We start from the raw sequence: 21,702 nt of genomic DNA, 5'->3' as shown, positions 1-21,702 counted from the left end.
TCTCCTCCTACGGCCGCATTCTCTTAAGTTTCAAAGTCGCACGTGAGAACCTAAGAAAGGTAGATGATGGGAACTCAAGACAAATGGGTTCCCAGCCCCATCCTCAGTGATGCTGAGGGGCAGAGAGTTCCAGTAAATGAGGGTGGAGGGGCCAAGACTGAGTCCAGAACCAAAGGAGGCATTATTATCTCCATTTTGCAGAAGTGGAAACTGAGGCTAAGAGGTGTGAAAGGAAACTACCCCAAATCACTAAGGAAAACTCAAGCTGGAAACTGCTTAGGGCAAACATGCTTCTCATTCCATTCAAAGTTAGCCCTCTGATCACTGAGATAGATGTATATCTGATTGTCACCTTTGGAAAGACTAATTAGAAACTAAAAAGAATGCAACCGTTTGTGTCTCACCCATCTGTGACCTGCAAGCTCCTTCCCCACTTCAAGTCTTCCTGTCTTTGCTTCAAGTTGTTCCACCTTTCCAGACTGAACCAATGTACTTCTTAAATATATTGATAGATGTCTCATTTCTCCTTAAGATGTATAAAACCAAGCTGTGTCCCAACCACCTTGGGCACATGTTGTCAGGATTTCCTGAGTCTGTGTCACATGCATGTCCTCAACCTTGACAAAACAAACTTTCTAAATTAACTGAGACCTGCCTCAGATATTCTGGGTTCACAGAGGTAAAGGCACTTGCCCAAAGCCACATGGCCATAGTACCAGATCTGGGATCCTACATTATTGTTCCCTGAATATGTGGACAGAGCTATATGACATGATTTTAGTTGGTATGGTGAGAAAATCTTTTTTTTTTTTTCTAGACAGAGTCTCGCTCTGTCACCAGGCTGGGGTGCAGTTGTATGATCTCTGCTGACTGCAACCTCCGCCCAAGCGATTCTCCTGCCTCAGCCTCCTGAGTAGCTGGGACTACAGGCGGGCGCCACTGAGCCCAGCTAATTTTTTGTATTTTTAGTAGAGACGGGGTTTCACCATGTTAGCCAGGATGGTCTGGATCTCCTGACCTCGTGATCCGCCCGCCTCGGCCTCCCAAAGTGCTGGGATTACAGGCGTGAGCCACCGCACCCGGCTTTTTTCTTTTTCTTTTTTTTTTTTGATGGAGTTTCACTCTTGTCACTCAGGCTGGAGTGCAGATCTTGGCTCACTGCAACCTCCACCTCCTGGGTTCAAGTGACTCTCCTGACTCAGCTTCACAAGTAACTGGGATTACAGGCGCTTGCCACCATGCCTAGCTAATTTTTGTATTTTTAGTAGAGACAGGGTTTCACCATGTTGGCCAGGATGGTCTCAAACTCCTGACCTCAGGTGATCCACTTGCTTTGGTATCCCAAAGTGGTGGGATTACAGGCGTGAGCCACCACGGCCACCCAAGACAGCAAAATTCTATTCTAAGAGCATCTGATGAAAAGAAAAAAAATGAGAGAGAGAGAAATCTTAATCATGTCCCATCACAGTCCCTGAATACACCCTTACCTCCCTTCCCCCTGGGCTACTGAGATCTCAGGCCTTGGAGGGAAGGACAGAGGGGAAGAAGGAATATAAAATAAAATGGCGTAACATGGCTGCCAGCTGTTCTGAAATGGGAAGACGAGGGTCTCCCAAATTCTTGGCATGAAAGGTGCTTCTCAACTGCCCCAAGTTCTCTCCTGTAAGCCAAAAGGAAATTCTAGGAGAAAAGGAAATGGCAGATGGTTTAAGAAGAAATTGGAGCATCCAGAAAGGCCTTCACACTGCAGTCTTGCTCTGTGTAAGACCAACATCATTCAGGTAGAAAATGTGAGCACAGATACTATCCAAGCGCTCTTTGATGTAAGGAGAGGAGGCAAAAGAAGGGGAGAGAGAAGGGGGAGGAGGAGAGAAATATGATGAAGGGGAAGGAAAAGAGAAAGAGGTGGAGGAAAGGGGGATGAAGAGGAGAAGAGCGGGGGCCACAATGCCAACTATAGGTGCCCATGGAAACCAAGACCACTTCTTCAGCCCCACCGAGTCGTGAAAATGTGCCTTATGATCCAAGACCCATCTTTTCGTGTCTATGCAAAGTTCAAGTGCATTTATTTATTTATCTATTTATTTATTGAGATGGAGTTTCACTCGTTGTCCAGGCTGAGTGCAGTGGCGCGATCTCCGCTCACTGCAACCTCTGCCTCCCAGGTTCAAGTGGTTCTCCTGCCTCAGCCCCCTGAGCAGCTGGGATTATAGGCGCCCGCCACCACGCCCAGCTAATTTTTTTGCATTTTTAGTAGAGATGGGGTTTCACTATATTAGCCAGGATGGTCTTGAACTCCTGACCTTCCTTGGGTGATCTGCCCACCTTGGCCTCCTAAAGTGCTGGGATTACAGGTGTTAGCCACTGTGCATGGGTCAAGTGCATGTGTTTAGAAAAGCCTTTACAAAAGCAAAAATGTCATCTTAGGATTTTTTTCCCTGTGAAATATATTGCCAATGATCAAAGGCCTATAGTGCATACGACCAGGCATCTGTGCACACACAACAGGTGCCCAGCACTCCCCAGGTCTGGCCATGCCAGGCAGCTGCAAATGAGTGGCACCCTCCAGGAGGAGAGCCCATGGACAGAGTTCAGGTTGAAGTCAGAGAAAGGAGACTGGAGGCTTCAAGGGACAGTGGCAACATCAGGACCATTATTTGCTCTGAGACGTTTCCCCCAGGAGGAAGCATATGTTCCAACTAAAAGAGCCCCCACCTGCCGGCTGCTGTGGGTTTCATTCTTGCCTCTGCTGGGAGTATTCCAAGGAAGTGATGATGTGGCACACCCAGGCAGCCAATGCCACCTGCAAACTCCTCCTCTACTTTGCTGGCTTAGTTGGAAATCTTTTTCTATTTAAAACCTGAAGTTTTGGCCAGGTGTGGTGGCTCACGCCTGTAATCCCAGCACTTTGGGAGGCTGAGGCAGGTGGATCACGAGGTCAGGAGATCGAGACCATCCTGGCTAACACGGTGAAACCTTGTCTCTACTAAAAATGCAAAAAATTAGCCGGGCGTGGTGGCAGGCGCCTGTAGTCCTAGCTACACGGGAGGCTGAGGCAGGAGAATGGCGTGAACTCGGGAGGCGGAGCTTGCAGTGAGCCGAGATTGCACCACTACACTCCAGCCTGGGCGACAGTGAGACTCTGTCTCAAAAAAAAAAAAAAAAAAAAAAAAAAACCCTGAAGTTCTGATGGTGCTCATTATATTAAATCAGGCTGTGCTTCCGTAGCTGAAAACTAGTTTTCCTCCGTCCATGTTTAGAGACTGATGGAGGTGGAGATCTGTGCACGGTGCTCACTGCCTGATGACTATTGTTCTGAATGGCAGCCATGAGTGAGAACCAGCGATGTTGGGGGAATGAACTCATTGTCTTTGGGAGCACTGGAGGTGAGAAATGAGCTAGCTCGGCAGTCAGGATTCAGGGTAGTGTGAATTTAGAGCTATGCTCTCAGGTCAAATGGCTGACTGGGAACCCCTCTTGTGCACTGGGCCTTTGGGAATGTGGCAGACTCTTTGCAAAAATGGCCTCAATTATCTCTCAGCCTGGATCCATGCTCCTTTTCTTTTTTCAAGACAGAATTTTGCATTGTCACCCAGGCTGAGGCACAGTGGCATGACCATGTCTCACTGCAGCCTCTATCTCCTGGGCTCAAGTGATCCTCCCACTTCAGCCTCCTGAGTAGCTGGGACCAGAGACACACGCTACCACATCCAGCTAATTTTAATTTTTTATTTTTGGAGAGATGGAGTCTCATTACGTTGCTCAGGCTGATCTTGAACTTTTGGCTTCAAGTGATCCTCCTGCGTTGGCCTCCCAAGTGCTGGGATTACATGGGTGAGCCACTGTGCCTGGCCCATGCTCCTTTTCAGTATCACTTTCCAAAGACTCTCATCAGGAAGTACAATCTATTTGCCTACCCTTTGAAGCTGGGCTTAGTCATATGACTTACTCTGACCAACAGAATGTGGCAGAAATGACTATGCCAGGGAAGTTGAGACCAAGAGGCAGTGCATGTTTCTGCTTATCTTCTAGGATCTGCCATCATAGCCATGTAAACAAGCCTAAGTTAGCCTGTTGAAGGATAGGAGATGGAGAACCTAGTTTCCCCCACTGCCCTAGTCAACAGCCAGACAACCATGAGAAGCAGAGTTGCCTATCTGGACATTAGCTGACCACAGACACATGAAGAAGTCTGTCTGAGAACAGAAGAACCTCCCAGCTGAACCTAGCCTGGACTGCTGATCCACAGAATTATGAGCTAAATACATGGCTGTTTTAAACCACCACATTTTGGGTCATTTGTAATGCAGCATTAATTGTGGTAAAAGCCAACTCATACAAGAGGTCAGAAGTGATTCACCTTTTCTGGGAAAAGTCCAGGTAGATATTACAAAAATCTGACCCCGTATAGGGTTACTGGGGTGTGAGTGGGAAGACACAGTATTCAGAAGCAAGCATTTCTTTCTTTTAAAGTAAAAAAAAAAAAGAAAAAAAAACCCAGATTCACATATTTCTCTGTTTATATATATTTTCTCTATATATAGACACAACTCTTCAGCAAACATTTACAAGATATGTGATTCACATTGAAAAAAAAGAGTGCACTCCGTGGACAGAACGACTCCCACGCATCCAATTCCAGGACACAGAAACACACACGACATACAGAGATCTGAATAGGCACAGTAAACCAAATAAATATGACTTATTCCAAATCACAACCACAGATGCTCTCTGGAACATCATGAGAGAAGGCAGAGAAGAGATTTTGTGCTGTACTTTGAGACTAGTCTTAAAAAAATAAATAGGAATCAGAAGGTCTGGGACCTGGGTCTCACCAAAATAACACCCTCTGTAAAGAACAGCTGAATGGCAAAATACAGTTTTCTCTGGAGGAGCCTTTTGCACATTTCTTCCTGTCTTGGAAGCTGGGGTACATAGGGCAGGGAGACGCAAGTCTAATGGCAGCCAGAACGTTGCCGTCTCCCGTTTCTGCTTTGGTGGGGTGGGGTAGGAGCTGGGAGCCATGAAGGCTACCGTAGTCTCAAGTCTCCCACAGAGCTCTCTTCAGAAAGTAAGGGTTGACTAGACCTCTATCTACCCTGCACCAGAGGCTGGGCAGAGGTTGGAGGTTCAGGTCAGTTGAAGTTGCTGTACCGAGGGAAAGAAGCCTTCACAAGCACACAAGGCAAGGATGCATCCCAATCCCGATGTGCTCAGGATGGGAGGACTAATACGCCCCTTTGCAAATGCTTCAATACGCTGCTTCACCTATCCTCTCCCCTCTCCAAAATCCCAGCTGCCATTCTTTGACCACCCTAGAGGTGGCAGGTCTCCCGGGAAGAGACTTTCTCTCTGATGCTTGCTGGGTTTCCCCCATTCTGGGTACATTCTCAGAACAGAAGAGCGGGCAAGACGGCTCTATCAAAAGGACAGGTAGGCAGAGTACACTAGCTCAGTTCGGGTCTGTTTGTGGATTGGTGACACTGTGTGTGAAGACCTCGGGGGGGACTGTTCCCAGACCTAGCATGGTCCTGGACCCAGTTCATCAGCTGATCTTCCCCAAGGAAAACACACACCACGCTCTATCCTGGCCGACCTCTGCCTTCCTTTTCCTCCTTTGTCCTGAGTAACTGCGCTTAGAGAAAAGCTGCATGCCACCACCATTAAGTAGCTTTCACCAAACACACACATTTCCAAGACCCAATACTTGGAAGGAAAGGCAGTTTTCCCTTGCAAGATGGCAGCAGGATACAGACTCTGCCCTGCCTGGGGGGCTCTGAGCAGGACCCCAAAGAGCTCTGACCGTCTCACGCCTACAGACACTTTTTGGGTCCACTCCCTATGTGGGGAGATGCTTTTCTTGAAAAGAAGAAAACGAGTATCTTCTGGCATCACACAGAGGAGAAAAAAAGGAGAAAATACAACAGATGGAATCCCAGACTCCAAGAGAAATGTGTGAGGGACTCCTGTGTGCCTTTCCTTTTTTTATTTTTTTTGAGACAGAGTCTCGCACTGTCGCCCGGACTGGAGTGCAGTGGCGCAATCTCAGCTCACTGCAACCTCCACTTCCCAGGTTCAAGCGATTCTCCTGCCTCAGCCTCCCAAGTAGCTGGGATTACAGGCGCCCGCCACCACGCTCAGCTAATTTTTTGTATTTTTAGTAGAGACAGGGTTTCACTGTGTTGGCCAGGCTGGTCTCAGAACTCCTGACCTTGTGATCCACCTGCCTCGGCCTCCCAAAGCGCTGGGATTACAGGCGTGAGCCACCGCGCCGGGCCTCCTGTGTGCCTTTTCTAAGTCGGGGGAGGCCTTAGGACCAGGACGGTTTAGCATCAAAAGAATGGGGGAGGAAGTCATTTGTAGTCCCTCCTCCAAGCCAAGTGGTTCTCAAATGGGGGCAATTTTGCCCTGCAGGGAACATTTGGCAATGTCTAGAGACATTTTTGGGGGTTGTCACAACTGGGGTGTGAGTGGGGGATGGTGCTACTGGCATCTGGTGAGGCCAGGGATGCTGCTCAGCATCCTACAATGCAGAAGACAGTCCCCTCAAAAAGAATCACCTGGCTGCAAATGTCAGTAATGTCGACGTGGAGGGTCAATCTCTAGCCATGTCCAGAATATCATCAAAGGCCCCTTGCAGAGGAGCACAGAGGTAGCCCCACACACCTCTTCTACACCAATTTCCAAAAAGAAATTCCCTTCTCAGGTCTCATCTTACAAGACAGGTTGGAGTGATAGGGAAAGAAGAGGAGACCATTCTGGACACCAGCAAACAACGATGGCTCCTCATCCACCAACAACCCCTACCTCCTGCAAGGGAGGAACGCCAGACTTGGGCAATCTTTGGTCAAACAGGAAAACGTAAGGCTAAATTGAAGGGGTACTCCCTCCACCCCATCTGCCCAGAAGTGAAAGTCAGGGTAGTTTCTTTTTGCACTGAACTCCATGCTTGTGAACAGATACCAGGACCCGCTCCTGGGGTGACCGTCCAGCCAGGAGGAAAAATAAGCAGAGGAACAGGTGGGGCAGCTTGGCTGAGGCTGCCTGGGTGAGGTGCCCCTCACTTGTTCTCAATCAGAGTCTGCACCTTGTACACGAGGTCCCGCGCCAGCTTCAGGACTTGCTTGGTGTTGTGTCGCTCAGCCATTTCTGAAAGAGCAGAAAAAAATCTCATGAGCCTCCTTCTGTGTCCAGTTTTAGGGCACACTTCCAGCCCCTGGAGGCTTCTCTGGGGGTGTCTCCATCACAGATTGGTTCAGGAAGCAGAGGCCCTGGAGAAGCCCTCTAACTCTGGACCTCAGTTTCCTCATCTGTAAAATGGGGATTGGAACAGCAGCTGCCTCACCAAGTTACTGTGGGGTTTGAATGGGATAATGCTGGTTCACAGGATGTGCTATAAAAAGGTGAGGTCAGTCGGGTGCGGTGGCTCACACCCGTAATCCCAGCATTTTGGGAGGCTGAGGCGGGCAGATCACCTGAAGTCGGGAGTTTGAGACCAGCCTGACCAACATGGAGAAACCCTGTCTCTACTAAAAATACAAATTAGTCGGGCGTGGTGGCGCATGCCTATAATCCCAGCTGCTCAGGAGGCTGAGGCAGAAGAATTGCTTGAACCTGAGAGGCAGAGCTTGTGATGAGCCAAGATTGCACCACTGCACTCCAGCCTGGGCCACAAGAGCGAAACTCCATCTCAAAAAATAATAATAATAAAAATGAAAAGTTGAAGTCCTTCCACTCCTCTCCTATACACAGAATGACTGAAAGCAGTGCTGGGCACACAGTAGATGCTGAAAGATATGAGAAGGAGGAAGCAACAGAGGGAGGAAAGATGGAGAGGGAAGAGGAGAAAGGGACAAAAAAAAGCAAAGAAAAAATAATTTTATCAAGAGCCATACAATGTGGTCAGACTTCCAAACCAAATAATCCTAAACTTAGACATTTATCATAAATAAACCATTTAGTAGAAAGAAAAGAAGAAACAAAACAACACTAAAACTAAGACATGGTTCCCAAACTGGGTACCAAGTTGCCCCAGCATGTTACAGTGAACTTACAGGGACACTGCGGAGTATTTGGATATTTCGAGGGAAGCGTGGCAATATTTCATCTAAGTTGAGCGCCACGTCAACTGTTAGCTGGAGTGAGTTCATGAATTTCACTACACTCTCATCAATAACTTCCTTTTTTTCTTTTGAGACAAGGTCTCACTCTGTCGCCCAGGGTAGAGTGCAGTGTGGTGTGATCTCAGCTCACTAGAACCTCTGCCTCCCAACCTCAAGTGATTCTCATGCCTCCTGTAATCCCAGCCTCCTGAGTAGCTGGGATTACAGGTGTGCACCACCATGCTGGGCTAATTTTTGTATTTTTATTAGAGACAGAGTTTTGCCACATTGGCCAGGCTGGTCTGGAACTCCTAGCCTCAAGTAATCCACCCACCTTGGCCTCCCAAAGTGCTTACAGGCATAAGCCACCATACCCAGCGTCCCATCAATGACTGTCTTTGCAAAACTAGGTTTTCAGCAGCTGCTGAAATAGAAAGTAAGTGCCATGGGCCGGGCGCAGTGACTCACGCCTGTATCCCAGCACTTTGGGAGGCCGAGGAGGGCAGATGACGAGGCCAGGAGATCGAGACCGTCCTGGCTAACACGGTGAAACCCCGTCTCTACTAAAAATACAAAAAATTAGCCAGGCGTGATGGCGGGCGCCTGTAGTCCCAGCTACTCGGGAGGCTGAGGCAGGAGAATGGCGTGAACCCGGGAGGTGGAGCTTGCAGTGAGCCGAGATCGCACTACAGCCTGGGTGACAGAGCGAGACTCCATCTCAAAAAAAGAAAAAAAAAGAAAGTAAGTGCCATGTGAAAATCAATATGGAACAGAAAATGAAAGAGGTGGTGTCCAATCTGATTCCAAGGCTTGAGAAGGTGTGCAAAGCCCAACAGGTGCACACACCCCATTAGCAATTGTGCTTATTTAGGAATGAAGTAAAAATGTTATTTTCTTTAGATATGTATGTATTATTGGCTGGGCACGGTTGTTCACACCTATAATCCCGGCACTTTGGGAGGCTGAGGTGGGCGGATCACCTGAGGTTGGGAGTCTGAGATCAGCCTGACCAACATGGAGAAACCCCGTCTCTACTAAAAAAAAATATAAAATTTGCTGGCTGTGGTTGTGCATGCCTGTAATCCCAGCTACTCAGGAGGCTGAGGCAGGAGAATCACTTGAACCCGGGAGGTGGAGGTTGCAGTGAGCCAAGATTGTGCCATTCCAGCCTGGGCAACAAGAGCGAAACTCTGTCTCAAAAAAAAAAAAAAAAAAAAAAAGGCTGTAATCCCAGCACTTTGGGAGGCCGAGGCGGGCGGATCACGAGGTCAGGAGATTGAGACCATCCTGGCTAACACGGTGAAACCCTGTCTCTACTAAAAAATACAAAAAACTAGCCGGGCAAGGTGGCGGGCGCCTGTAGTCCCAGCTACTCGGGAGGCTGAGGCGAGAGAATGGCTTAAACCCAGGAGGCAGAGCTTGCAGTGAGCTGAGCTCTGGCCACTGCACTCCAGCCTGGGTGACAGAGCGAGACTTCGTCTCAAAAAAAAAAAAAAAAAAAAAGATATAATGTATGTGTTATTTTTTTAACGGCTTCTAAGTTGTTAGGATATAAATATTTATGAAGTGGTTTGGACCTAACTACTTACTAAATGAAACTTTTGGCCTGAGGTGCTGTTATAATTTTACAGAGACACTAGCAGTGCATGAATTGAGAAAATTGAGGAATCTGTATGCTAACAGATGAATTGCTTTGGACTCTCAATCACACCTTCAAACTGAAAATAAACCTACATGCTAATGATAAGAAATGGTTCAGTAAGTTATGGAACAGTCACTTGAGATATATTTTGTAGTTTAAAAAAATGACTGTCTGGGCACAGTGGCTCACACCTGTAATCCCAGCACTTTGGGAGGCCAAGACAGGCGGATCGCCTGAGGTCAGGAGTTCTAGACCACCCTGGCCAACATGGCAAAACCCTGTCTCTACTAAAAATACAAAAATTAGCCGGGTGTGGTGGCACACATCTGTAGTCCCAGGTACTCAGGAGGCTGAGGTGGGAGAATCGCTTGAACCTGGGAGGCAGAGGTTGCAGTGAGCTGAGGTTGTACCACTTCACTCCAGTGTTGGTAACAGAGCAAGACTCCATCTCAAAAAAAAAAAATAATAAAAAAAAAAAAAAAAAAAGAATATATGAAAGACAATGTTTGAAATATTAAGTGAAAAAAGATATATACAACTGGATTCTGAAATTGTAAAAACATAAAAATAAACATGACTGTGGTTTCCTGGATTAGACCCTAGAAGAGAAAAAGGATACTGGTGAAAAAACAGGTGAAATCCAAATAAAGCCTGTAGTTTAGTAGATGGTAATGTGCCAATGATAATTTCTTAGTTTTGGCAAATGTACCAGGGTCATGTAAATGCTAACAGTAGGCAAAGCTAGGCCAAGGTATCATGCATTTTCTGTGCATCTAAATCTAAAACAGTTCTCAATCTACAATTTTAGTAGACAACTAAAATGCAAAAGTATTCCCCCCAAAAGTTTACTTAAATTAAGAACCCTAATAATGTTTTAAAAGTGAGGTCACAGTTGGCTTTTTTCTTCGTTTTTTCCAGAACTTTTTCATTAAAAAAATTTTTTAATAGTGATAACAGTGGCAATAGCTTTCATTTATTGGGTTCCCTCCAGGTACCACGTGCTGGGATTTAACCATGTTTTCTCCTGTAATCCTCTGGACCTCCCTGTGAGGGAGGGAGTGTTAGTACCAATTTACCCCTGAAGAATCCGAGGCCTAGAGACGTGAAGTCACTTGGACAAGGTCACACAGCTCCCAGGAGCCGGGATCAGAATTCACACCTGTCTGATTTCAAAGGCTGTGTCTTTTTCGTGTTACTTAAATTGCTGCCCTGGGCCTGCTTTTGCTACACACATCAACCAAAGCAGACCACTGCTAGCCCATTTCACAGATGAGGAAGTAGATGTTTAGAGAGAGGGGAAGTGACTTGACCATGGGCACAGCTGGTCAGTGGTAGAACCAGGCTTTGCCCCTGAGCTGATTTCAACACCCGTAGTCCCTTTGCCAGATCCCTGAGAAAAATGCACCCTCAGCATTACAAGATGTGAACTTGTCCTTTTGGAAATAGCCATAAGAAGTGTGCAGAGCCCTCTTTATCCCCTTCACCATGCATCCATCTCAGTCCATCTTCATTCCTCCTGAGATCCCCAGAAGCGGCCTCCAGAAGCCTGCACCCCTCTCATGAGGCCCCAATCATATGGGTACCATTGAAGAATTTGATGATGTCTGTGAAATCCATGTTGTTCTCCAAAATGATGTCGCGGTAGACTTCCACCAGAGCCAGCGCAATGAACAAGACGTAGTGCGCCGAGGAGACATGTTTGGCTGCCCAGATGGTCTCCCAGACCAAGAAGACGTCATCATAGACGAGTTCTGCCAAGACACCAACACACATGGGGAGAGAATTGGTGACAGGGGTCACAATGTTGCCTTCCCTTGGGAAATCCCCAAAGCTGGGAAAATCCCGGGCAAGTTTTGCCTTATGCCTCTGCCCTGGTGCAGTGGATAGAACTCAGAAGACAGGAGAGGACTCTGTCATTTGACCACCAGAAACCTCAGTTTCCCCATCTGTAGGATGGGCTGTGTAAACCAGGTAAGTTCTAAGTTCCTTCCAGCTCTGACATCCTGTAAGTGGAGGAACCAGGCATGTGCGGGTTTGAATTACACGGATCTGTCCTTGCCCTGCCCCTCGACCAGCAACACCTGCTATCCCTGCACCCACATCTTCATCAGCACCCATGGAGGCCTCTCTCCTTTCCCCCCACACACAAGCAGAGCCGGCTGTGGCCTCTGAGTCTAGTGAAGAGGTAGAATAGAGCAATGGTTAAAAGTAAGCCTTTGGCTGGGCACGGTGGCTCATGACTGCAGTTCCAGCACTTTGGGAGGCTGAGGCGGGTAGATCACGAGGTAAGGAGTTTAAGACCAGCCTGGCCAACGTGGTGAAACCCCTATCTCTACAAAAAATACAAAAAAAAACTAGCCAGGCGTGGTGGCGGGCGCCTGTAATCCCAGTTACTCAGGAGGCTGAGGCAGAGAATTGCTTGAACCCAGGAGGTGGAGATTGCAGTAAACTGAGATCGCGCCACTGCACTCCAGCCTGGGCGATAGAACCAGACTTCGTCTAAAAAAAAAAAAAAAAAAAAAGGCCGGGTGTGGTGGCTCACACCTATAATCCCAACATCATTTTGGGAGACTGAGGCGGGTGGATCACCTGAGGTCAGGAGTTTGAGACCAGCCTGGCCAAATATGGTGAAATCCTGCCTCTACTACAAATACTAAAAAATTAGCTAGGTGTGGAAGCAGGTGCCTGTAATCCCAGCTACTCAGAAGGATGAGGCAGAAGAATCGCTTGAAGCTGGGAGGCGGAGGTTTCAGTGAGCAGAGATCATGCCATTGCACTCCAGCCTGGGCAAAAAGAATTAAGACTCCATCTCAAAAAAAAAAAAAAAGCAAGCCTTCCTATGTCTGATAAACTTGGTGTGAATCCTTCCTCCATCATTTGCTGGCAAGGGGAGCCTGGGATAGTTACTTCTCCATGAGCCTGTCTCTTTCCTCATCTGAAGGGGGGTGAAGCTGATAATAGAAAAAGGCTAAAGAGATAATACACATAAATGACTCAGCACAGTGCGTGGCACTGAAACACTCCATACATGTCCGATTTTTTTTTTTTTGAGATGGAGTCTTGCTCTGTCACCCAGGCTAGAGTGCAGTGGTGTGATCTCAGCTCACTGCAACCTCCGCCTCCCAGGATCAAGCAATTCTCCTGCCTCAGCCTCCTGAGTAGCTGGGCCTATAGGCGTGTACCACCACGCCCAGCTAATTTTTTGTATTTTTAGTAGAGACAAGGTTTCACCATGTTAGGTCTCGATCTCCTGACCTCGTGATCTGACCTCCTCGGCCTCCTAAAGTACTGGGATTACAGGCGTGAGCCACTGCACCCGGCCCATGTCAGATATTATTATAATTATTAACATCATCCCATATCTATACAATAGCAACAAAGTACTGTGTTATACGACACTTTTATGTCATGTTGGAATATGCATGAAATAGCCCCTGCCTCATGGGCTTTAGAGTTCTTGGGCTCTGAAAAGCAGCACAGCAGAATGAAAGAGGTGGGTTCAAATCCTGGCTGTACTCACCCCAGCCCTGAAGTTCTCTCTCCCTAGCTCTGAATTTAATCCTTCTCAGCCTTGGTTTCCTCATTGATTGGTAAGATGAAGATCTTTTTTTTTTTTTTTTTTTTGACACGGAGTCTCACTGTGTCGCCCAGGCTGGAGTGCGGTGGCGCGATCTCCGCTCACTGCTAGCTCCGCCTTTCCGGTTCACGCCATTCTCCCGCCTCAGCCTCCCAAGTAGCTGGGACTACAGGCGCCCGCCACCGCGCCCGGCTAGTTTTTTTTTTTTTTTTTTTTTGACGGAGTCTCGCTCTGTCGCCCAGGTTGGAGTGCAGTGGTGCGATCTCGGCTCACTGCAAGCTCCGCCTCCTGGGTTCACGCCATTCTCCTGCCTCAGCCTCCCGAGTAGCTGGGACTACAGGCGCCCGCCACCGCGCCCGGCTAATTTTTTGTATTTTTAGTAGAGACAGGGTTTCACTGTGGTCTCGATCTCCTGACCTTGTGATCCGCCCGCCTCGGCCTCCCAAAGTTCTGGGATTACAGGCGTGAGCCACCGCGCCCGGCGTTTTTTTTTTTGTATTTTTTTAGTAGAGACGGGGTTTCACCATGTTAGCCAGGATTGTTTCGATCTCCTGACCTCGTGATCCACCCGCCTCGGCCTCCCAAAGTGCTGGGATTACAGGCTTGAGCCACCGCGCCCGGCCAAGATGAAGATCTTAACAGCGCCTACTGCGGACTGTCAATGCAAGATAAGGCAGGTAAAACGATAGTCCCAACTCCATAAACGTGTGCTTCTCTCCCCTGCTGCCTCTGCTGCCAAGCCTTCAACCTCACCTCCACAGGATCGTTTCCCCTGAAATTTCTGTTACAAAGAGTTCTGGACACAGGTCCCCCGTTTAAAGTCTGTACCTCGCTTGAAATCCAGCAGGAACCAGCGGTAGCAGAAGTAGAAGTGAGTATAGTCCCCATTCTGATGCATCAGCTCAAACAGTTCCGAGTCCAGGATCTGTCAAGGAAGGAAAGGCAGCATCAGCTCCTTGGGAAAAGGCTGGAGCAGAGGAGACAGCTGAATAAATGGTGGTATATCCACACACCAGACACCATATAGCCCTTAACAGCCAGGTTTAGTTTAAAAAATGGGAAAGGGGCCAGGCCGCGGTGGCTCAAGCCTGTAATCCCAGCACTCTGGGAGGCCGAGACAGGCGGATCATGAGGTCAGGAGATCGAGACCATCCTGGCTAACATGGTGAAACCCCGTCTCCACTAAAAAATACAAAAAACTAGCTGGGCGAGGTGGCGGGCGCCTGTAGTCCCAGCTACTCGGGAGGCTGAGGCAGCACAATGGCATAAACCCGGGAGGTGGAGCTTGCAGTGAGCTAGGATCTGGCCACTGCACTCCAGCCTGGGCGACAGAGCGAGATTCCATCTCAAAAAAAAAAAAAAAAAAAAAAAAAAGGAAAGGATCTGAATAGACGTTTCTCCAAAGGAAATTCACAAATAGTCAAGAGGCATATGAAAGATGCTCAGCATCCTTAATCCTTAGGAAAATGCAATTCAAAACCACAAGATACCAATTCACATTCACTAGGATAGTGAAAAATGACAGACAATAACAAGTGTTGGCAAGGATGCAGAGAAACTGGAACCCCCTCTACACTGCTCCTGAGAATGTAAAATGGTGTGTCTGCTGTGGAAAACAGTTTGGTAGTTCCTCAAAAACCTAAACACAGAATTTCCATATGATGCAGCAATTCCACTCTTAGGTTTATCCCCAAGAAGAATGAAAACATCGATCGGTCAGGTGTGGTGGCTCAGCACTTTGGGAGGCCAAGGCAAGAGAATCACTTGAAGCCAGGAGTTTGACACCAGCCTGGGCAACATAGCAAGACCCTGTCTCTAAAAAAAAAAAAAAAAGGAAAGAAAGAAAAGAATTTATTATTAGCCTGGCATGGTGTCCTGGGCATGTAGTCCCAGCTACTCAGGATGCTAAAGTGGGAGGATCACTTGAGCCCAGTTCAAGGCTGCAATGAACTATGATTACACCACTGGACTCCAGCCTGGGTAACAGAGTGAGACCCCGTCTAAAAAAACAAAATGAAAACAAAAACATATCCACATAAAAATCTGTACATGAATGAATGTGTGTAATAGTGTTATTCACAATAGCCAACAACTGGGAAACAACTCAAATGTCCATCAAGACATGAATGGATAAATATAAGTAGCATATCCATACCATCTATTTTAATATTATCTGGTAATAAAAACAAACTAAGTTTTGTTTCTATTTTTTTGAGACTGAGTCTTGCTCTATTGCCCAGGCTGGAGTGCAGTGGCATGATTTCAGCTCACTGCAACCTCCACCTCCCAGGTTCAAGTGATTCTCATGCCTCAGCCTCCCAAGTAGCTGGGATTACAGGCACCTACCACCATGCCTGGCTAATTTCTGTTATTTTTAGTAGAGATGGGAGTTTCACCATGTTGGTCAGGCTGGTCTTGAACTCCTGACCTCAGGTGATTCCACCTGCCTTGGCCTCCCAAAGTCCTGGGATTACAGGCATGAGCCACTACACCTGGCCTCGAACTAAGTTTTGATACATGCTACAATGCATCATACATACACAAACCTCGACATCATTATGCTAGGTAAAAGAAGCCAGTCACAAAAGGCCACATATTATATGATTCCATTTATATGAAATGTTTAGAAAAGGCAAATCCATGGAAACAGAAAGCAGCTCCTTGGTTTTCAGGGGCTGGGGAGACGGAGGGGATGGGGAGTGGCTGTTAATGAAGAGTTTCTTTCTAGGGTAATGAAAATGTTCTGAAACTGGTGATGATCGCATAACTCTGTGAATAAATGAAAAGCCACTGACTGAATCGTACACTTCAAAAGGGTAAATTTTACGTATCTAAATTATATTTTAACAAAATGTTATAAAAAAAACAGGTGGTGGAAGAATACCTCCAGCTATTGGATACGCTAGTCAGTGGGGAAAAAAAAACCTTGTTTGAAAAATAATGTACAGAAAGAAAAGTATGTACAAAATGACTCTATGGAAAAAATGTACATAGAAAATGGGCAAAGTTGGCCAGGTGTGGTGGTTCACGCCTGTAATCCCAGCACTTTGGGAGGCCGAGGTGGGTGGATCACGAGGTCAGGAGATTGAGACCATCCTGGCCAACACGGTGAAACACTGTCTCTACTAAAAAGAAAAAAGTACAAAAAATTAGCCAGGCATGGTGGCAGGAGCCTGTAGTCCCAGCTACTCAGGAAGCTGAGACAGGAGAATGGCGTGAGCCTGGGAGGCGGAGCTTGCAGTAAGCCAAGACCACTGCCCTCCAGCCTGGACCACAGAGAGAGACTCTGTCTCAAAAAAAAAAAAAAAAAGAAAAGAAAAAGAAAATAGGCAAAGCATATGAACAGGCACTTCACAATCCAAATGAACCAAAAATAAAAAATAAAAAAAAGAGAAGATATTCAATTTCACTGTCAATCAAGACAACGCAAATAAAATAAAATCACAATGAAAAAAACTGAATGAAGAAGACATACTATTTGAGCACAGCAGGGTAACTATGGTCAACAATAACTTCACTGTACATTTAAAAATAACCAAAAGCATATAATTGGATTATTTGGAACACAAAGGATATCAATGCTTGAGGGACCGGATACTCTATTTTCCATGATGTGCTTATTTCACATTGCATTCCTGTCTCAAAACAACTCATGTACTCCACATATATATATATGCCTATTACGTACCCACAAAAATTAAAAATAAAAAAAATTAAAAAACACAATGGGATGCTCGAATCATATCCAAGAGATTGACAAAAATATGTAAGTGTGACAATATCACGTGAGGATGGTGTGTTGAAACCCTTACCATACTGCCCTGGAGCATTAAGAAACTGGTACAATCACTTTGAGAGTGATTCGGTCATGCCTGATAAAACTGAGGACGTGCATTCTCTCTGCCCCAGCAATTCCATTCTGAGAAGATGCCCAAGCAAAGCTGTTGCATGCATGCAGCAGGGATGCACACAAGAATTTCAATGCAGCATTGTTTATGAAGGCCAAAAGCAAAACCCCAAGTTCCCCAAGCAAAAGCAAAACCAAACCAAATAAAAACAACCTAAATGACCACCAACAGGAAAATGGATCCAAATCAAATGTGATAGAATGCGCTGTGCTCCTAACGCAGAAGACTGTACTTCCGGGAAAGAGTAATCAACTGCCCCCTTGTTGATGAGCCTCTCAAACTTGTTGCTGAGTATAAAAACAAACTGCACAAGAGTTCATACCATTTAAAACTATTTATGTAAAGTAGGGAGTAAAGAAACAGAGTTATATGATGTTTAGGAATATATGCATATATTGTAATAGAATTTTAAAAAGTACATTATAATGGTGAACACAGGAATCTGCAAAGTGCTTACCACTGGGAGGACAGGAGTGGTGGGGAAATGCCATCAAGAAGGGGTACACGAATAATGAAAAATCTATGGTTAACTTTTTTTTGGGACAGAGTCTTGCTCTGTCACCCAGGCTGGAGTACAATGGTGCGATCTCAGCCCACTGCAATCGCCACCTACCGGGTTTAAGAGATTCTCCTGCCTCAGCCTCCTGAGTAGCTGGGATTACAGGTGTGTGCCACCACGCCTGGCTAATTTTTGTATTTTTAGTTAGAGATGGGGTTTCACCATGTTGGCCAGGCTGGTTTCAAACTCCTGGCCTCAAGTGATCCGCCTGCCTTGGCCTCCCAAAGTGCTGGGATTACAGGCGTGAGCTACCACGCCCAGCCTATGGTTAATATTTTATTTCTTGGGGAGGTGGGAGTGGAAACATGGGTGTTCGTTATATTACTCTTTTACCTTCCTTATGTCCAAAATATTTTCTAGTATTTTAAAGTTCCACTAAAGAAGAAATCAGAGCTAACTGTAGCTCCACTGCCAGTGTGTAGATAACAAAGCATCCCTACCATTTACTCAAGTTAAAACATTTGCATTCCTTCTACTCAAAGGGTTGAGTGTCTTAACTCCTCTGGGGAGTAGATATACTAATCGCTATGAATGCTGAAGAGCTAGCATTTATTACAATACTTCTCAAACTTGAGCTTGCACCAGAATTACCTGGAGAACTTCATATGGCACAGACTCCTGGGCCCAACTCAGAGAGTTTTATTTGGTGGAGGAAAGGTGCCCACTTCTAACAAGTTGCCCACTTTTGCACTTCTAACAAGTTGCCAGTGAGGCTGATGTTGCCAGCCCATGGACTATGCTCTGAGAGGCACTCAGGCACTGTGCTGAGCACTATAACATCATTAGTTTATTTCATTTCCATGATAATTCTAATAACTTATTGGGACTCATAAAAATGAGAAAACCTATTTCACAGATGAGAAAACTGAGGCCCAGAGAGATAAGAGCATATGCCGAGTTTGTACAGCAGAAATAGGATTCCAATCCAGGTGGGCTCTAAATAGCTCAGTCTGGAGCCACTAAGCTTTACTTACTGTTTCCCAAAAAAGTCCAAAGCAGGACTGGACGCGGAGTCATACCTGGATCAACGACCTCATGTTTGCAAAGTGCGTGTCCATGGCGCCTCCGTGGGGGAAGTTCTGGTTCATCCTCTTCATGAGCTCTGTGAAGCAGCTGAAGGCAAGCGCCTCTGAGAAAGCAGCACAGAACAGTCAGCTGCCCCGTTGCCCAAGTGATATGGTTTGGATGTTTGTCCTCTCCAAATCTCATGTTGAAATATGACCTTCAATGTTGGGGGTGGACCTTTTGTGTATTTTTAGTAGAGATGGGGTTTCACATGTTATTCAGGGGGGTTTCACCATGGTCTCGATCTCCTGACCTCGTGATCCGCCCACCTCAGCCTCCCAAAGTGCTGGGATTACAGGCGTGAGTCAACGTGTCCGGCCTAAAAGGCTTTATTTTTATTTTATTTTATTTTTGAGACAGTGTCTCACTCTGTCACCCAGGCTGGAGTACAGTGGCGCCATCTCGGCTCACTTCAAGCTCCGTCTCCCGGGTTCACGCCATTTTCCTGCCTCAGCCTCCCAAGTAGCTGGGACAACAGGCGCCCCCCACCATGCCTGGCTAGTTTTTTGTATTTTTTAGTAGAGATGCGGTTTCACCATGTTAGCAAGGATGGTCTCGATCTCCTGATCTCGTGATCCGCCTGCCTTGGCCTCCCAAAGTGCTGGGATTACAGGTGTGAGCCACCGCGCCCGGACAAAAGGCTTCATATTTTAGAAAAGTTTACATTTACAGAAAAACTGCAAAGGCAGTAAAGACTTCTCATATACCCCACACACGGTTTCCTCTATTATTAGTATCTGGACATCAGCATGATACATTTGTTGAACCAATACGGACACATTATGAACTAAAGTCCATACTGTATTCAGATTTTCTTAGTGTGTACTGAATGTCATTTTTCTGTTCCAAGCTGTCATCCAGAACAGCAGATTACATCGATTGGTCATGTTCCCTTAAGCTCCTCTTAGTTGTGACAGTTTCTCAGGCTTTTCTTGTTTTTGATGACCTTGATAGTTTTTTTTTTTTTTTTTGAAATGGAGTCTTGCTCTGTCGCCCAGGCTGGAGTGCAGTGGCACAATCTTGGCTCACTGCAAGCTCCACCTTCTGGGTTCACTCCATTTCCCTGCCTCAGCCTCCTAGGACTATAGGTGCCCACCACCACACTCGGCTAATTTTTTTTGTATTTTTAGTAGAGACGGGGTTTCACCGAGTTAGCCAGGATGGTCTCAATCTCCTGACCTCGTGATCCACCCGCCTTGGCCTCCCGAAGTGCTGGGATTACAGGCATGAGCCACTGTGCCCAGCGACCTTGATAGTTTTGAGGTGTAGTGGTCGGTATTTTTGTAGGATGCTGCACTACTAGCAATGGAATTTATCTGATGCCTTTCTCATGGTAAGACTGGGTTATGGGTTATCGAGAGGAAAACCACAGAGGTAAAGGGCCATTTTAATCACATCATAAGGGCATATACTATCAGCATGATTTATGACTGCTGATGTTGGCCATGGTCACCTGGCTGAGGTCGTGTTTGTCAGGTTTCTCTGCTGTAGTTTCTTTCTCATCCCGTCACTGCCTTCCATACTGCACTTTTTGGAAACAAGTCACTATGTGCAGTCCGTGTCTAAAGAGTAGGTAGTTGGCTGGGTGTGGTGGCTCACGTCTGTAATCCCAGCACTTTGGGAGGCCAAGGCAGGTGGATCACCTAAAGTCAGGAGTTCAAGACCAGCCTGAACAACATGGTGTAACCCTGTCTCTACTAAAATTACAAAAATTAGCCAGGCATGATGGCGGGTGCCTGTAATCCCAGCTACTCGGGAGGCTGAGGCAGGAGAATTGCCTTAACCTTGGAGGCGGAGGTTGCCGTGAGCTGAGATCGCACTATTGCACTCCAGCCTGGGCAACAAGAGTGAAATGTGTCAAAAAAAAAAAAAAAAAAAAAAAAAGAGTGTAGAATTATGCTCCCCATTTATTATGTATGTATGTATGTATGTATGTATGTATGTATGTATGCATGTATTTTTTTTGAGACGGAGTCTCGCTCTGTCGCCCAGGCTGGAGTGCAGTGGCCGGATCTCAGCTCACTACAAGCTCTGCCTCCCGGGTTCACGCCATTCTCCTGCCTCAGCCTCCCGAGTAGCTGGGACTATAGGCGCCCGCCACCTCGGCCGGCTAGTTTTTTGTATTTTTTAGTAGAGATGGGGTTTCACCGTGTTAGCCAGGATGGTCTCCATCTCCTGACCTCGTGATCTGCCCGTCTTGGCCTCCCAAAGTGCTGGGATTATAGGCTTGAGCCACCACGCCCGGCTGTATTTATTTATTTTTGAGATAAGGTCTCATTCTGTCACCCAGGTTGGAGAGCAGTGGCACAGTCACGGCTCACTGCATCTCGACCTTGGCAGCCTCAAGTGATCCTCCTGCCTCAGGCTCCCAAGTAGCTGGGAACACAGGTGTGTGCCAACACACCTGGCTAATTTTTCTATTTTTTGTAGAGACAAGGTTTCACCATGTTGCCCAGGCTAGTCACAATCTGCCCACCTCGGCCTCCCAAAGTGCTGAGGTTACAGGCATGAGCTACTATGCCTGGCCTGTTTTATTTTATTTTATTTATTTTGAGATGGAGTCTCGCTCTGTCACCAAGGCTGGAGTGCAGTGGCACGATCTTGGCTCACCGCAACCTGTGTCTCCCAAGTTCAAGTGCTTCTTCTGCCACAGCCTCCCGTGTAGCTGGAATTACAAGTGCCCACCACAGTGCCAGGCTAAATTTTGTATTTTTAGTAGAAATTTTTCACCATGTTGGCCAGGCTGGTTTTGAACTCCTGACTTCAAGTGATCCACCTGCCTCAGTCTCCCAAAGTGTATGCAATTACAGGCTTCAGCCACTGGGCCTGGACCTAGTTGTTGTATT

General features: G+C 46.7%; 1 protein-coding gene across 1 annotated transcript in view; it reads right to left on the bottom strand.

The window, feature by feature from the left end:
- Nucleotides 1-5,999: 5,999 nt before the first annotated feature.
- SGSM1 (small G protein signaling modulator 1) overlaps nt 6,000-21,702 on the bottom strand; it is a 119,179-nt gene continuing 103,476 nt past the window's right edge. The window contains 4 exon segments of the mRNA XM_030914273.1: nt 6,000-7,152; nt 11,331-11,498; nt 14,153-14,249; nt 18,811-18,920. Coding sequence (XP_030770133.1) covers nt 7,064-7,152; nt 11,331-11,498; nt 14,153-14,249; nt 18,811-18,920 — 464 coding nt within the window. The 3' untranslated portion in view covers nt 6,000-7,063.

Source organism: Rhinopithecus roxellana, chromosome 13 (assembly GCF_007565055.1).
Source record: "Rhinopithecus roxellana isolate Shanxi Qingling chromosome 13, ASM756505v1, whole genome shotgun sequence".
In the NCBI taxonomy this organism is placed as follows: Eukaryota; Metazoa; Chordata; class Mammalia; order Primates; family Cercopithecidae; genus Rhinopithecus; species Rhinopithecus roxellana.
Note: the sequence above shows the minus strand (reverse complement) of the source record. Positions and strands in the feature narration are given on the sequence as shown.